A 13,853-nucleotide genomic window follows, 5' to 3' on the forward strand; every position below is an offset into this window, starting at 1 on the left:
AACTCTTCCAAACACTTTCACTTCTGCCCTTTGGACTCATTGGAACACTTTAAGAAAACTGCTTCTTGAGCCTGGAAACGATTTGAACCAGAAAGGTTCTCCTTTATTCAAGCCGTGGGTCGAACCCTCGTCCCCGTGCTCACCTGATAACCGTTGAATTTGAATTTTGAGCCTTCTTCCCGCGTGACCTCCTGCTCAGTATTCTTCATCAGCTCTGTGCCGATGGAGAAGCTCATTCCCTGCAGACAAAGAGGAAAAGTTTAGACCAATGGAAGCAAAAAAAAAAACCAGCTGATGATGGCGCAACATTTCTTCTCATTTCTGGGAAATAAATAAAGGGTTACTAAATGGCTGAAGCTCGTCTATTTTTCATATACAGAAAAGGAAAAAGATTTTAAAACATACAGTTTTATTAGATATCTTATTGGTTATTTAGTTCTGAAAGGAAAGGTTTCTTTGTAAAGCAATTTAGTGCAAAGCTAATTCAATGTGCTTTTCATGAACTAAGAGGGAAAAAAAAGCAAGTAAAGATAAAAACCTAACCTTAAACTAATGATGCCAGGTAAGGACTTTTAAGAACTAAGGCTTTCAGCTCTTTTCCAGCTACTGGGAGTTTGTTCCAGAGTTATGGATTGAGTCGCTGATCTATTCAGTGATTTCTAGACTAACAGAAGGAATTTAAAGTCTATTCTCTGAGCTACAGGGAGCCAGAGGAAGGACTGCAGAACTGGGCTGCTGTGCTCTACTTTCTTAGCTCTAGGAGGACACGAGCAGCAGCGTTCTGGATCAGCTGCAGCCGTCTGATGGACTATTTAGACAAAGCTATGAAGACACTGCTGCAGTGATGGATTCTACTAAAGATAAATGCATGAAGGAGCTTTTCTAGATCCTGCTGGACATCAGTCCTTTAATCCTGGAGATGTTCTTCTGCTGATCAAAGATTGACTTAGTAACTGCCTTTATGAGCCTCTGAAGGGAGCTAACACTGGATCTCTGCTCCTTTAGCCTGAAGATTATTACCTCAGTTTGATTTTAATCGGTTGGAGAAAATGATGGTTCATCCACATATTGATCTGTTCTAAGGATCTAACCAACGCTCTGATGGGTTCATAGTCACCTGCTGACATTGGGATGTAAAGCTGTGTGACGTCTGCATGGTTATGCTAACTGATCTGGTTGTTTGTTATAATCTGAGCTAAGGGGAGCATGTAGATGTTGAATAAAAGGGGCCCCAGAATGGAGCCTTGAGGAACCCCACATCTGATTTTTCTGGTCTCCTAGAGGTCCCGGTCCTTCAGGTAGGATTTAAACCCGTCCAGTCCTGTACCGGTTTTCCAGACGCTCTGATAAAGAGCTGAAAGGTGCTGAAAGGTGCTGAAAGGAATCTGCAGTCACCTCGTAGTTTTCCAAGTTCCTTCCCTGGAAGCTGATGGGCATCTCATGGCCGACAGGGATCAGCAGCGGCTCAGGAAACCCGAACTGAGGACAATTTTCCCGCTTCATGAGAGGAGGAAGAAATAAGAGGTCAGGAATTAAGACGCACAACGACATCTTTGGATTATAGTTTCTACTAAAAGAAAAAAAAAGCACCTGTTGAGGTTTCACTATACGATTATCATTCATATTTTCATCCTCATCAGTGCAGCTGTGATCCTGAGGGCTCCACTGACACTTCCACTGACTGGTCACACAGGAGATACACCTGAAACACAGCAGCCTGTTTAACACCGGCCGTACATCCTGCTCCGTCCTGCATTTTGAGTCTGACAGAGATCCGGCTCACGGTGTGTTCGGGTTCTTCCAGATGGTAGCGGCGCAGTTGTAGAAGTGATATTCCCCAGACGTCACCTCGATGTTGTTTACCAGAATCTTTACTGGAACGGAGACAAAGTCTGCAAACAAACGGAGTGAGGATCATTATGGTCACCATGATGGATGAGCAGACTAATGCTTCTCTATAAGGGACCAGTCTGATTCCTCTTGATAAATGGAACATCATATTATCCTTTATCTTTGTCTGAATCTACAAAAAAAAAAAAAAAAAAACAAGCAGAAAAAGTTCATTTTGAACCTCATGAGCTGCTGATGCCTACAGTTCCCAGAATGCCTGGTATCAATGGGGATAAAAGGCAACGCCCGGAGAACAGGCAGCGAGTGAACCCAGACCCACACTGACGTACCCTGCTGCTCAGGCGTGGGGGGGATGCTCTCACGGTTGGGTAGCGAGCACGCCACCAACGACTGGTTTGCCGAATCCACTACAGCGTCTGTCTGGAACGAACCGAAAACACACTCAAGCTGGTCCAGTTCCTGCAGTCTGGGGAGGGATGGGATGGTGATCCGGACCTGCAGAGAGACGAGGGCAGAGGGCAGCGTTCAGTGTCTGCAAAGATGAAACTAAACTGATATCAGAGAACTAGTTAGATCTTTTAGTTCTCAGGCTCCTCTCCTGTGGAACCAACTACCAGTTTTAGTCCGTGAGGCAGACACCCTGTCTACTTTTAAGGCCAGGCTTAAAACTTTCCTTTTTGATAAAGCTTCTAGTTAGAGTGGCTCAGGTTATCCTGAGCTATCTCTATAGTTCTGCTGCTATAGGCTTAGACTGCTGGAGGACATAGGGACCCCCATTTCATCATTCTGCTTCATTCTATCTCTATTCTCCCACTCTGCAGAATCTGTTAGTTCAATCTCTAACGTTCTGCTCTCTCTGCTTTTTCTCATAGTAGCTTCATCTGGTCTGTTCCTGTTTGGCTGTGACTCCATCCTGGAGAGAAATATCAGCTGTGCTGCTGCCATCAACACCTTTGTTTCTAGATGTTGGAGCTTGGCCTGTTTTCCAGTGTAGTCCTGTTTCTCTGACTGTGACTAACTGGATGTGCTCTCTTCATCCTCTGACATGGGAGCTGGCTCGGAGCTCGTCTGCCTGGCTGTGTGTTTCCTGGACGGGGCCGCCTGTGGAGCTGGTTGACAGTTGCCTTTTGTATCTATGCTTCTTTTTCTATGTCTGCTTCTGTCTCCTTGAACCCCAGTGGGCCTCAGCAGATGGCCGCTCACACTGAGCCTGGTTCTGCTGGAGGTTTCTTCCTGTTCAAAGGGAGTTTTTCCTCTCCACTGTCGCTACAAGCATGCTTAGATAGAAAACTTTGAATCAATCTGACTGGATGATCTGGTGAACTGGAAAGTGACCTGAGATGACATGATGTGAATTTGGCGCTATAGAAATAAATTGAATTGAAAGATCGGAGATTTTCTAATAAAAGCAAAAACTGTGATGTAATGAATGTTAAAGATTATATTTCTGATGATAATCCAAAGGAAGGAGCATTTGTTTGAGCTTGATAAAATGTGCCTTTGCCTGAGTGTGTGAGCAGACATGAAAGCAGCCGTGAGAGAGAGAGAAGTTCAGTAATAATTACCATTCATCTGCGCCGCTCAAACATGAGCTCCTCATTAGTCTTTGCTGACCTCAACTCTTTTAATTTAGCTGCTGAAGTTTTCATTTCAAACTTCTTGATCCTCCCTGAACTTTAGAAGCTACAGAACCGCGTCACCTGAGACTTTCTTCATTTCTAACTCCAGATAAGAATCTGCATAAAGGAAACTTTTTTAGATCCGCTTCTCTTATCAGATTAAAACTTGCTTCTGAAACAGAGGCGATACTTTCTAACAGGTTCCTCATTAAGATGCAGCAAAGTTCTTCACCTGGGCTGAAGACACCACACTCATGTTTGGATTATTAATGCAGTTAACAAGAAAAAAAATGCATCCAAAGGAACAAGTCAAAGCAAAACAATATATATTTATAATAATATTTTCACACATATTCAATCAGTGTTGCAGTTGAATTTCAACCTCCCTAGCTCTCTTTCTGCAGCTCTGCTTCCAGAGGCTTGTTTGCACCATTTAAGTGAGCTCATTTATAGGAAGCTTTGATGATCTCAGACCATCAGGAGTTTGATTTCAATCCTGAAGTTTGACAGAGCAGGAAATGTGTCCCCCTGCTTAGGATGAATAAAAAGGTTTAGATTGAATAAAACATCCTCATCTGTTTAAATAGGAATTATTGACACTCTTTAAATGCTTCATAATTAAACAAAGATGAACCTGAAACTCCTTTAATACCAACATTTTTCCAGAACCGGATCCACTTAGGCATCCTGCTGATTAACCAACCTGGTGGATTCGAGGGGCGTTTTAATAACTAATGCCCTTTACCCACTTCCCGTTGTTTGATCAAGCTGAAATTTTGCATGTGCAATTATTTATATCTCTATAGCTTAAGTAACAAATTACAGCTCTGAGTAGTTTCTGATTTACAGGTGTTTGAAATGAGTCAATCTGAAATCAGGCGTCCCCAAAGTCGGCTGTCCTGCAGGTTTTAGAGGTTTCTCTGCTCCAGAACAGCTGATTTACATTGATAGTTGATAAACAGGCTTTTGCTGAACTGCAGTCATCAGAATCAGCTGTGCTAAAGCAGGGAAACCTCTGAAACCTGCAGGACCCACTTTGCGTGCTGTTGGCTGTCGAGAGGTTGCACACCACGGGAGACTTCTGATGGTGCCCTGTCACATGACCTTGTAAAACGATTTAAAAGGTCATGTGATGGGGCACCATCATCATACATTACTTTCATTTCATCCAAATTATCATCAAAATATACACATTTTGCATTAAGATAAGAAAAACAATGTTTTCCATTTGTCAGTGTGCTCTATCCAGAGCTCCTGAGGTGGAAAAGTTTTAGTTTCACCTGGTTTAATTTCATAAAAAAAAAATTATTCTTTTAAGGAAGCTTTGGCTATTCGAATATTAATCCATAAAATAATCAACAAATTAACTGATTTGCAAAATAATCTTAACCAAATCCTGAATTCTTCTTTTAGTCTGACAAAGATTTTTCTTGTAAAGAAAGCATTCATTCTTTCCATACTGATCAGTGATTAGCGGCGATGTATTTTTAGAAAGCTCATCCTCGCTTCGAGGTCGCTTCATTTTTTCATTAACATGGATTTGATGGCATTAAAAAATTGTTTAATTATAACAAAACTAAATATCTTTCCCTTTCATCGTCTCAAACATTTCAGAAAATTTACGGATACGGAAGGGCCACTGGAAAAAAAAAAAAAAAAAAAAAAGTTAACTGATTTTTACATTTTATTTTAGTTTAACATGGGAAAAAAAGTCAGAATTCTGACTTTTTTCTCAGAATTCTGACTTTGATCTCAGAATTCCGACTTTGATCTCAGAATTCCGACTTTGATCTCAGAATTCCGACTTTGATCTCAGAATTCTGACTTTAATTTCAGAATTCTGACTTTTTTTTCCCATATTAAACTGAAATAAAATTTAAAAATCAGTTAACTTTTTTCCAGTGGCCCTAACCCTCTTCCGTAGAAAACTGCCCTCAGAGAATTGCTCATAAAAGCAGATGACATTACAGTCTCTGTTGCATTTAAAACAGCTCAAACATGAACTTCTGTTTGCTTCTGTTTTTTTATTCTCTGGCCTGATTACATTATCACACATCTGATGAGGACCACTGTGAGAGCTTCAGTAAATGCAGCAATCTGCATCAAGCAAGTATTCATGTCCTCTGATTAAATTGAGAAGCTTATAAATTTGTATTTTTATAACTAATCAAAATAATAATGTATCTTTCCTTCAATAAAACATGACATATACGGTACTTTATCAGCTGTCTAATGAATACAGAAGCCCTGCAAAGTGACCAAGCAGCTGTATGAAGTAAAGCCCGTTGGTCCGACATGTTGAAGGACACTGCGTCCTTCCTGGATCAATGTCTCATTAATTCAGGCTCAGACAGAATGATATATCCTCTGCAGGACTTTAGTTAGTAAAAACATGAGCTCCAGCATTTATATTGAAATTTATCGACTTAATAACCTATTCTCCTCAATGGCTCTTAATCTTCAGATATGAGAGGACAGCATAGCATATTACTGTGCCATATTTTTAAGGAGAAAGGTCGTTTACTACAGCATTTAAACTTTTATACCCTTAGTCCCTGTGATGATAAACTAAGTTTTAATGAGATGATTGAGAGGTCTATCATCCCCACACGCCATCTCTGGCCAAACAAAAACGACCCTTGCGCCACCAAACCCAGTGACAGCTCTGATCCCGCTCTGCCACATGTACCTCACTGCTCTGCACACAGCTGGCCACAAACACGCTGGGATTAATGGAGGCGTATGACCTGACAGAGCCAGCAAATAAAAGCAAATACAGCCTTTAACCATGGAAAGAGGAGAAAACATCAAATCAAGGCAGGGCTTACCGAGAGCAAATTAGTGTTTACATGTTGGTGAGACCTCAAGCAAAAACAAGAATACAAACCAGATTCAGGCCTTGATATGTTCTCATTGCACCTGTTAGGACCATATATGTGTCATGTGTTAAATCCAGAATAGGATTTTAAAATCCTCCTTCTCACATATAAAGCCTTAAATGGCCAAACTCCGTCTGATATTAGAGAGCTAAGCAGATCTTTTAGTTCTCAGGCTCCTCTCCTGTGGAACCAACTACCAGTTTTAGTCCGTGAGGCAGACACCCTGTCTACTTTTAAGGCTAGGCTTAAAACTTTCCTTTTTGATAAAGCTTCTAGTTAGAGTGGCTCAGGTTATCCTGAGCTATCTCTATAGTTCTGCTGCTATAGGCTTAGACTGCTGGAGGACATAGGGACCCCTTTTTCATCATTCTGCTTCATTCTATCTCTATTCTCCCACTCTGCAGAATCTGTTAGTTCAATCTCTAACGTTCTGCTCTCTCTGCTTTTTCTCATAGTAGCTTCATCTGGTCTGTTCCTGTTTGGCTGTTTGGAGTTTTTCCTCTCCACTGTCGCTACAAGCATGCTTAGAGTGAGGGATTGCTGAAGAGTCAATGAGTCGATGCAATCAACCGGTTTTCCTTAGATAGAAAACTTTGAATCAATCTGAATGTATGATCTGGTTGAATTATCTCTATAAAGTGCCTTGAGGTGACGTGTTGTGAATTGATTCTATAGAAATAAACTGAATTGAACCTCTGTTAGTGTTACTATTGTTAGTTTAGATTGATCGATTTTAGGCATGGTGCTATAAAAACTTCACTCCTAAAATACTTAGTGCCGCTTTAGACTGAAACTTATTTGAAATCAAAACCAAATTTCTATTTCCAATATAAAGAATGAAGAATACCACATGATCAGGTGTTCAGATGTCTCTGATTTCCAGGGGCAGGATATGTCAGTTTTACAGTAGCTGTGTAAACGGTGTGAGAGAGCATGCTGCTCATCACAGCTGCTGCAGTAGCTGTTTGTGCCATAAGCGTCGTTAGACCTATTTAAGGGTGGCTTCAGTCATCCTTTCTTTGGCATTAGCCACCCTATAATTATTTTGCAATTTAAAAAAAAAATTTTTTTTTTCTGAATTTATTTTTTCCTCATATTTTCCCAAAACAAATGCAGTAAAGCACCGAATAAAAGCCATAAAGAAGACAAGTTAATCTGAACAATCATAGGCGTAACTTCCTTAACCTTCCTATGTGTGTTGTTATGGACATCAGAAATGTTATATTAATCAGGCACTGGGTGCAGCGCAGCGTCCAATAGCCTATGATGGGTTAACGGGTCGGGTTGCGGGTTAAATATCAACGGGTCGGGTTCGGATTTGAATTGAAGATATCCGCGGGTGACGGGTCGGGTTCGGTAGTCATCCTAACGGGTTCGGGCGGGTGCGGGTTGGTAAAACTCGACCCATGCAGGTCTCTAAGCTACACTACATTCAGTATCGTTGCCATAGAAACAGACAACAGCGCCAATATATCAGAATTATACTAAAACACACGCAAATAATTTCTTTTATCTTTGCAGGGGGTCCAAAGATAAAAGATTTAAACAATTTTGGCATTGGAATTTCAGATTTAAGGGAGTTAGAAAGTTCACTTAGTAAAAGTGCAAATAATAAATCTGATTACCGATTACTTTTAAGCTGGTTGAACATACTGCGACAGACTGGTGACCTGTCCAGGGTGATCCCACCTCTCACCCAGAACGTGGCTAGAGATATGCACCAGCACCACCTGATCCCACTGAGGGATAAGGTTAAAGAAAATGGATGGTTGAACATAGTCCGCTCTCCCAGATTCTATCAAATCAGTGTTGATACCCTCAGGGGCGGATTTAGGAAATTTGGGGCCCTAGGCAAAGACAGGCAGGGGGCCCCCTGAGAAGAAAACCCATAAAACAGCTCCATTCTACAGATAGAGAAATGTTAATAGAATAGACATCCATTATTTGTTCTAGGTTTTGTCCCTCTCTTCTTGTCCCTTTTTCCTCTCTATTTATCAGCGTTCTGATGGCATTTTAGCCAAAGGATTTTTATCAAAAACATAATTAATGTGCACAAATAAGGATTAGTTGTATTAACCATACATGGAAACAGAGTTTTATGGGGCCCCCAGGAACTTGGGGCCCTAGGCAACTGCCTAGTATTGCCTAATGGTAAATCCCCCCCTGGATACCCTGCTGGTGGATGTTCTTGACAGAAAGACGGAGTTGCTTAATCATATTCTGCTTAAGGTCCCATAAGATCTTGTCCGAGTCCTGGTTTAAAAGTAAATTAATTTTAAAAAGTGACCCAAAATTGACTGTCAATAAATGTTCTACAAAATTGATATATTTATTTGATTTCTTTGATTTGTACTGTCTGTTTAGATTTATGTGATATTTTTTGCACAAAATATATAAGTGAATATTGTAACAGTTATGTTTTCAACTGTAAGAATTAAATTGATTAATGTTATTCGCATTTTTTTGGCTTTATCCTTTCCAACAAAAAAAAAAGGCGTCGCGCAGGTAGCTCCCTTTCCTTATGAGCCGTCCCCACCAACTGTCAACACAAAGTTACACCCTTGTCTTAGACAACGCCTTAGCAGGTGCACTGAAAAAATTTCGCGCGCGCTATTCGCGCAATATCTTCTAGGGGCTGAGCCACCCTTGTCTCTTAAACCAAGAGACGCCCCTGGTTTGTGCCTTTATTAAAATTACAGTCATTAGAGCCGAGCGCTGCTTGTGAAAAAGCAATAAATAAAAGAGCAGAGCCTGAGTCGCCACTGATGGGGAGCCGTCCTCTGCTTTGCTATGTGTGAACTGATTGGTTTTCTTTTCCTTGGGCTGATCCTTGTTGTCATGCTAGGTTGGTTGAGTTGTTAACAGTAACAATAAAAAAAAAAGAGTTTTGTTTCATTCAAGATGAAGTCAGAAGAGAAAATGAGCCAAACTTTTATTAAGAAAGAACAACAAAAGGAAAGACTAGAGGGGAAGAGAGAGAGAGAGAGAGGGTGAGAAAACCTAAAAAAAAGAGGCGCCTACAGTGTCAACAAGAGTTCATCTAAGCAGGTGGTTTTAAATTGAATTGCAACTTTTAGTTTGTATTTTCAGAGCAGGTTAGGAGTTAGTTGGCTGTTTTTTGAAAGAGATTTGTGAAAAATGATTCCCAGGATTAAACGTGTTTGTCTAATCTGTTTGGACACATGACAGTTACTGATAAAAAAAAAGGGATTCAGTGACAAGAGCTGTGAAAGAAACAAAAACCCACTGAACAGAAATATGAGGAGGGAAAATCCCTGGTTTAAAAGGAGCATTTAAACAATAACAAGAGTAATAATAACAATAGTGTTTTTGTGCATTTAGTTAGCTGAGGACACTTAGATATTAAAAAATAATAAGGTTCATAAGAAGATTTTATTAGGATGACTCCAGGTTCTTATCTAAAAATAAAAGTTTGAAGCATATCTGAAATAAAAACTGTATTTTAATTGTTAATTGGAAAAAAGGAGATAAATAAGATGAAAAGAGGAATCAGGTTTCAGAAGTGTAAAGCAAATAGGAGAAGAAGAGATGAAGAATCTTGGAAAGAAAAAGCATAAATCAGAGGATGGATAAGAATGATGCATGATTGAATTAGTCCCTGCTTTAATAAACTACATTAATACAGCTTTATTTTTGTTATAGTCTTTGGAAATGCTCAAAAAAGTGAGGAGACACATTCCTCCTATTACCATTGATTTTTACTGTTTAAATATGAATATATGTGTAATAATAAATTAAATTGTAACTCTCCCAGCGTCTACATTTCATCTTAATAACATTTAATGGTTTATTATCTCTAAGGTGGAAATATCACTGGATTTAATCTTAGGAATCTGGTTGACTCGCCATATCAAAACGTCTAAAATATAAACATGTCCAAAAAACAAACTAACAATAAAATATAGCTCTTTACAACAGGTTAGCAACTAGGCACCTAATCATATTTGAAAAATAAAATAAAAACTAAAATATTTATCAGCTTGACCAATAATTCACAATTGATCTTGGAAAATTCCAACTGAAGCATGGAGCCCAATGTCATAATGTTAACTTTATGCTAAAATCAACCCATAAGATGCATTTATAAGCTAAAATTCGAAGAGTGAGATAATAATAATATCCCAACATTACCCTTGGCATAAAAGAATACAAATTTGAAGTATGATTAAAAATGATTAATAGTTCTACATGTAAAGTAAAAGCTTAACAAATAAAGTTTCTTATGTTTAAATACGGCTAAAAGTATGTAATCAAGCTTTTAAAATTAGCTTTGGCAGCTACCTGGCCAACACATTTGCTGATTTAAATCCACAAGGGAAAATTATAATCTAAACCACTATCATTTTTCTATCTTAGACTATCTTAGAATTGAGAGATGAACAGACATTGTACATAAGAGGTAGGAACACCAGATGGGAGTTCATGTTGATTTTCATGTGTACAGATTTCTATGCGGGACTGACTCAAGGTTTCGGATTGGAGATTAAATAGGAAACTTGAATGGGCATCCGTGCGTGTAATTAAAGGGAGAAAAATTAGTAATAACTTTCACTTTAAAAAAAAAATACGATTCAAAGAGGGGTTTAAATTAAACACCTTCTTTCAGAAATCAGTTTGTAAACTTAGCCAATACTTTTTACCTGGAGGAGTCACTGCTTGTTCATAACTCACTGGAATTATGAATACCTGGGCGTGAAAACAATTTCCGAGAAAAGATATATGCATCAGCCTTAAACATTTCAAGCAAACTGTTTGGTACAAAAGAAAAAAAAAGAAACATCTGGCAGATGAATTTAAATTAAAGTTGGAGTCTGCGTCACATTCAGGTTGGACCAGCCTAACTTTGCTTTAGGGGATTCCAGCCTACAGAGACGGAATGAGCGAAGCGTTCATGTTCGTTCTCATCCTTTACTGGAATTTTCACATACCTGCTCTTGCTTCTTGCTGCTGAGGTTTGGTGGGTCAAAGGCTTTGATCCTAACGCACTGCTGATTGGGAGACCACAGCCATGTGTTGTCCTCGTCTGACCTGCTGCAGTCATTCTTAGTGCTACACCTGTCAACAATAAAAAACATTTCATTACAAGGTTATGACAGGGTCAGTCCTGTGCATCTTTAGCATCTTTTAAACTTAATTCAATTTGACTAAAACATCTGAGGTTTCAGGAAATCCTTACTTTCCATCCAAGACACACCAGCCACAGTATGGATCCTTCATGGACACACAGGAGTGGCAGTCTTTCTTCAGCTGGCAGCTCTGGACTGGAACTTTGGTGATCTGCACACAAAGGAAGGCTTTTATTTTGAAAAGTGTTATTATTGTTCATTAAATCCAATATTAAGCCAGACAAACTTTTGAGTGATGAAATGAGACGGCCAATTAATCATTGGTAAAACGTAGTTAGAAAACAGACGAAGAAAACAAATCTAAAGACAACATTTTTGTGTATTTCTTTTCAAATCTCAGCTTCCTCTGCATAGATTGATTGGACTGAGGCTAAAGTTTGCAGCATGTTGCCTTGTAGCAAAAAGGCGCAGGGTTTGAATCAGGCCTGGGATGCACCAGCTGGGTCACCACCAGCTTTGAACATCTCCAGACTGAAACATACACTCTTCACTATAAATGAATTCCAGCGCCATAAGATTAGATCTGTTATTGTCAATTTTAAAGGCCATTTATAGAGAGGAAAACACTGTGATCTAAACCAGGGGTTTTCAAAGTATGAAAGGGTGAGCCCCCCTCCAGGGAGCACTGTGCCTGCTGCACCCCCCCCATCTCATCTTTTATTAAAACACTATCTGAATGAATGAATGAAAGTATTTCCTCCCATTTTAATTATTTTATCAGGCCTTTGTATGGCAAATACGCCCTTTTTTCATTTTTCTAATGATAAGAACAGCCCCAAACTCACTTTTCAATTGTTTTCTCAAACAAACGTTACATCTGAGGTTCTGAGTTTAATGTTTGAGAGGCCAACAGTGTTTTCACATCTTAACAACAACATTTTGATCAGATCTTCATTGAGAGCTGTGGAAATTCAGTCCCTACTGACAGCCAAAAGTGTGCAAGTGAAACGTCACTCATCCTCTGTTTGAAGTCCATGTCACAGCTCAGCTCAGCCAGAACCTCTTCCTCTCCTGCTGAAAGTCCATCTTTGAGCGTCACGGGGAAGGAAAATGGGTTTCTCACCCACTGGTTTGCCATTGTCTCCTCCCCAAAATACTCTCCAAACTGCTCGCGCATCCCCTCCAAATGTGCGCAGACAGCCTGCTGTAAAAACTCCACCTTCAGCCCCGCTCTGGACAAAACATCCTCTAAGGTGGGAAACATTTCCACTGATCCCTGCTTCAAAGTGTGAGGCGCGCCTCCCCTCACACTTTGAAAGCCGCCGATCTAAACAATCGATGGTTTCTGTTTAGAGTGGCTCTTCTGTTGAAATGCTGTCCCCTCAATGCTAATGTAAACCCTGGTTGGATAAGGATTCAAAACTGGATATGAAGATGAAATCTGACGCACAGTTTCAGAGTTAAAACTGATAAAATAATTGCCGTCTGTGGTTCTACAGTAGGCTATGGTGTAATTGAGCAATATATGAAAAATAAAAGAACTATGAACTAGTTCATTTTTGGAACTGTGAACTTAGTTCAAAGTTTTGAATTATGAACTATGAACTGAACTAGTTCATTTTAAAATGTGTGAACTGAACTTTGAACTAGTTCACGTAGAAAGAGAACTTTCCCAACACTGCTTATAGGTATGCTGATCTGACAGAACATCGGCAGCACATACGTGCTACACGCTCTCCCTGAAGGCCTCCATTAAACCGTCCGTAATAAACTGTGAAGGTCTGCAGCGAAGGGTCCTGGCAGTGCTGGTCTCTAATTAAACTTTACTTCATGTTAGTCTATCATTCAAAATCCTCATTTTAATACAAATGCATATTTTTTTAACGATCTTTCATTTTTCATACATGTTTCAGTGTTTCATTTATAAAATCCTTCCCAATCCAACATTTCTCTTTACTTTACTGCAACTTTAAGTCGTTCTCTTGAGTTTTTTTTCCTAATGTTGAACATCTTCCAACTGGTTCTCCTCTCTGACAGACTGATCTCCGTCTAATAAATTTAAATGAGCAGATGGAACAAGCTGGAGCATCGTCGCTCGACTTGATCAAAGCAAATTGCTCTCTTGAAGTGCTTTGTAATTAATTCATTTCTAAAATCAATAACATCTATTTCACCTCAGCGCGGCTGCTGAGAGGGATGGCGACGGAAAGATGAAAGGACAAAGCAAAGAAAGACGGATGACGGAGAGAAAAAGGAGAGCTGGAAAACGAGCGGGGCCACCGAGAAACACAGAGTGAATAAATCAATGAGCGACTTGTGTGCGGTAATGTAGACGGATGTGTTGGTGCTTGTCGACAGAATGAATAAATGATCAAATAAGGCAGAGAGAATAAATGAAGGGCTCATTAAGTCAGCAG

At 39.7% G+C, this 13,853-nt stretch overlaps 1 protein-coding gene across 1 annotated transcript in view; it reads right to left on the reverse strand.

Moving 5' to 3' along the window:
• LOC119793872 (plexin-B2-like) overlaps positions 1–13,853 on the reverse strand; it is a 214,655-nt gene that overhangs the window by 22,371 nt on the left and 178,431 nt on the right. The window contains exons 11-17 of the mRNA XM_038301156.1: positions 11,547–11,647; positions 11,299–11,425; positions 2,181–2,346; positions 1,784–1,892; positions 1,591–1,702; positions 1,396–1,497; positions 144–239 (exon numbers count right to left, since the gene is read on the reverse strand). Of these exons, the coding sequence (XP_038157084.1) occupies positions 144–239; positions 1,396–1,497; positions 1,591–1,702; positions 1,784–1,892; positions 2,181–2,346; positions 11,299–11,425; positions 11,547–11,647 (813 nt within the window). The remainder of the gene's footprint in view (positions 1–143; positions 240–1,395; positions 1,498–1,590; positions 1,703–1,783; positions 1,893–2,180; positions 2,347–11,298; positions 11,426–11,546; positions 11,648–13,853) is intronic.

The sequence above is a fragment of the Cyprinodon tularosa genome, unplaced genomic scaffold (assembly GCF_016077235.1).
Source record: "Cyprinodon tularosa strain WSP-4 unplaced genomic scaffold, ASM1607723v1 ctg462, whole genome shotgun sequence".
NCBI lineage: Eukaryota > Metazoa > Chordata > Actinopteri > Cyprinodontiformes > Cyprinodontidae > Cyprinodon > Cyprinodon tularosa.